We start from the raw sequence: 3,250 nt of genomic DNA on the forward strand, positions 1-3,250 counted from the left end.
GGTCCCAAAATCAAATTCAAAATTGAAAAGTTTTATGAGGAATTGTGAAATCAAACATACCTCGCGGATCATAGCCAGACGCTTGGTTTCTTCCTCGACGCGGCCGAGCTGAGCCTGAACCCTTTCCCTAATCTCCATCTTCTTCTTCTCGATCTCTTCCTCCTTTGCTCTGAAAGCCGACAACGCAGACCTCGACATCTCCTCGTCCTCCTTCGACATTTGGCTGCTGAAGCTCATACTTCCCGACAACTGCGCTCCCAACTGTCGGCTATGCGGCGGAGCTGCCGCCGCCGGCTGCGACGCCTCTATCGTCTGCATCTTCTTCCCTCTTCGCTCCACAAAAGCAAAATCCCTCTCTCTCAACCCAGAAACAGTGCAATGATACGAAACGAAATGAAGATAATTAGAGAATCTATAAAAATATGTACAAATTAGTCTTTTATTATTCGGGAGAAAAAACTTTTTCTAAAATTAAATCAAAAAACAAAAGCAGTAGGTGAAATGACCTAACTGCCCACCAACCATGGTAAAGAGACAAACACGATTTTATTTAAATAGAATCAGAAATATAGCCGTTAATCTGGCGATGCTAAATCACGACCGTTGGATGCCTATACCGACAAGGAAACCGTGGTGGACCCGGGAGAAACCTCGTCACTTCATAATTGCTGTTAAGCCGAACCGAACCGAACCAAACCGGTCCGAACCGGACCGGATCCATATATACACAGTTACACACATTCAACTACTACAAATGTAGGTTCCGTAGATATATGAACTTGTCCTTTGGAAATTAGGCAAGTACATGTAAATAAGTACTTTAATATTCTATAATTTTAGAGTATGGAATTTCTACCCCTTTTGAAAACTAGTTTAACTAATGGCATGGACTGCCAATCTTAATTTATTTCGAGTTTAGATTTCTTTATAAATATATATATATATAAAGAATAGATATATGGACTGCCAATCTTAATATATATATATATATATAAGAAAAGACTAAGAAACTTAAATATGAAGGGAGAAGCAGCGAGGGCATACCTCCAAATTTCGACTACGGCCTCTTGAAGCAATAATGGAATCCTTCCTTTATTTATTTTTTTCTCTTTTTCCTTTAATTGATTTCACTTTATTTTCCTTTTTTTTTTTAATATATTCCGTTATCTCTTGATTCTCTTCTCTTTCGTTATGTATTAGTCTCACTATTTCTGCTGGTGGGTTCTAATGTTGCCTTCACTTAGCTATATACAATTCTAGTTACTATATTTTAATGATTATAAAAAAATAGGTTGTTTTCATATTTTAATAATTCAATATATATATATGTGTGTGTGTATGTCTGTTTTATCATTAAATTATATATAACTTTTGAAAGGAAATTTCAGCTTATTTGTTTTAGTATAAAAAAAAATGAACTAGTTTTCGAGTGACAATGTGAATCATTGAATAATTAGTCATATATATATTACTAGAAAATAAAAACTAAACATAATGGATTTTTTTTATATAAATTTTCTTATGTTTATTAAAAAAAAATCTGAACTTAGAAGATAGATCGCCAAAAAAATTGATACAAAACCATAATATATATATATATATATATATATATATATACATAAATTTGATCCCCTTCTTAATTTTGTTCATATACCATTTTCAAGGATTAAGTTTCTTCTTGTTTAAGATTAATTGGTTTTCATTTCAATATTTTCTTAATTTAATTTCGTAAACAATGAGTTATTTAAGAAACGTATTTTATTTTATGAAAATTCATTCATATATACACCGAATAAAAAATAGAGATATTAATCATAAATCTTATTTTGTATTTTCAATGTCTATAATATCATAGTATTATCGGGTGGGATATCAAATATTATATATATATGTGTGTGTGTGTGTGTGTCTAAGATGCCTTATATGAATATAAATGAAATGGACGGCCAAGATGATCATCCATGGCCTCTCAAGTGGACCACTGACCGTTCTGTGTTAACGCATGAGGCAATGCATATCATTGGCATACCACCTTTTATTAGTTTTTATTTTTATAAATTAAATACTCAAAAAAACCGAGCATATTACAGTTGTATATATATATATATATATAACTTCATATATATGAGGAGAATAAAATTAGTTTCCCCAAATACAAAGTTTTCTACAAACACTAATATTGACATAAATTGTATTTGTTACATGTGTTTTTTTTTTGTGAGGATGTTGCATGTATTATGTGGTTATTATTATTATTATTATTGTTATTGTTGTAGTAGTTGTATTGTTATTATCATAATTAATATTTTAATAAAAGAAAGTGGTTGTGTGGGCATATCTGCCAAAATTCTGTTGAGCCTTTCCAGCTACATATCTCCCTCATTATTTTTCAGTTTTATTACCAAATATATAATTTTGAATTCAATTCTTATCATCTTTCTACAAAAATATTTATTATTTTTATATTTCGATTAATTTAATTTTCAAATATATATATATATAATTTATTTTTCAATTAGATTCAACGTAAATACAATTGTAAATTATTTAATGTGATTTAATTCATTTTTATCATTTTTTTAATCCTCTTTATTTTGTTTGCTTTGGATTTTTTGTTCCTCTGTTTAATTTTCATACAAAATATGGACACAAATTATCTTATTAGGGGCAAGAAAATAAATATAATCGGAATCCTCTAGATGTTGTCTGGAATTCTTCAATTCCACCTGAAAATCCGACAAATTCTGTCAACTCGTAATTAGGAAAATAATCTCATCCAGTGCCCTAACAAAATTAATAAACAATTATATTATACACCAGAAATAAGAAATAATTATTAACTATGGTAGATAATAATTGTTAATTCTTAAACCAAACAAAAAACTGTTTATTTCCATGGTAAATAATTATTAATTATCGAAATTTGGAATTAATTTGCTCATATTATCGATCTATTATTATAGTATAATGTACATACATACATATAAACATATACATGCACGCACGGGAAGGAATCTAACAATTAGATTAAAAGTGAAGTGAAACCAACCGAAGCAAACAGCTGTTCGTTGTTGGACTTCAACAAGTTTGTGCTTTTCGCACGTGTTTCCACATTTCTTGTCAACTTTCTCTGGATTTCATTTTTAGCCCTTTGGTTATAAGCCAATTTTCAACATATATATATATATATATATATATATATATATATATATATATATATTTTTTTAAAAATACACTCTCGTATTTTTTT

The 3,250-nt window shown here is 29.4% G+C and overlaps 1 protein-coding gene across 1 annotated transcript in view; it reads right to left on the minus strand.

The window, feature by feature from the left end:
• LOC104823227 (probable DNA double-strand break repair Rad50 ATPase) overlaps nt 1-414 on the minus strand; it is a 2,337-nt gene extending 1,923 nt beyond the window's left edge. Inside the window, exon 1 of the mRNA XM_010554691.1 lies at nt 122-414. Within this exon, the coding sequence (XP_010552993.1) occupies nt 122-318 (197 nt within the window). The 5' untranslated portion in view covers nt 319-414. The remainder of the gene's footprint in view (nt 1-121) is intronic.
• Between the last annotated feature and the right edge of the window lie 2,836 nt (nt 415-3,250).

Source organism: Tarenaya hassleriana, unplaced genomic scaffold (genome assembly GCF_000463585.1).
Source record: "Tarenaya hassleriana unplaced genomic scaffold, ASM46358v1 Cleome4, whole genome shotgun sequence".
Classification (NCBI taxonomy): Eukaryota; Viridiplantae; Streptophyta; class Magnoliopsida; order Brassicales; family Cleomaceae; genus Tarenaya; species Tarenaya hassleriana.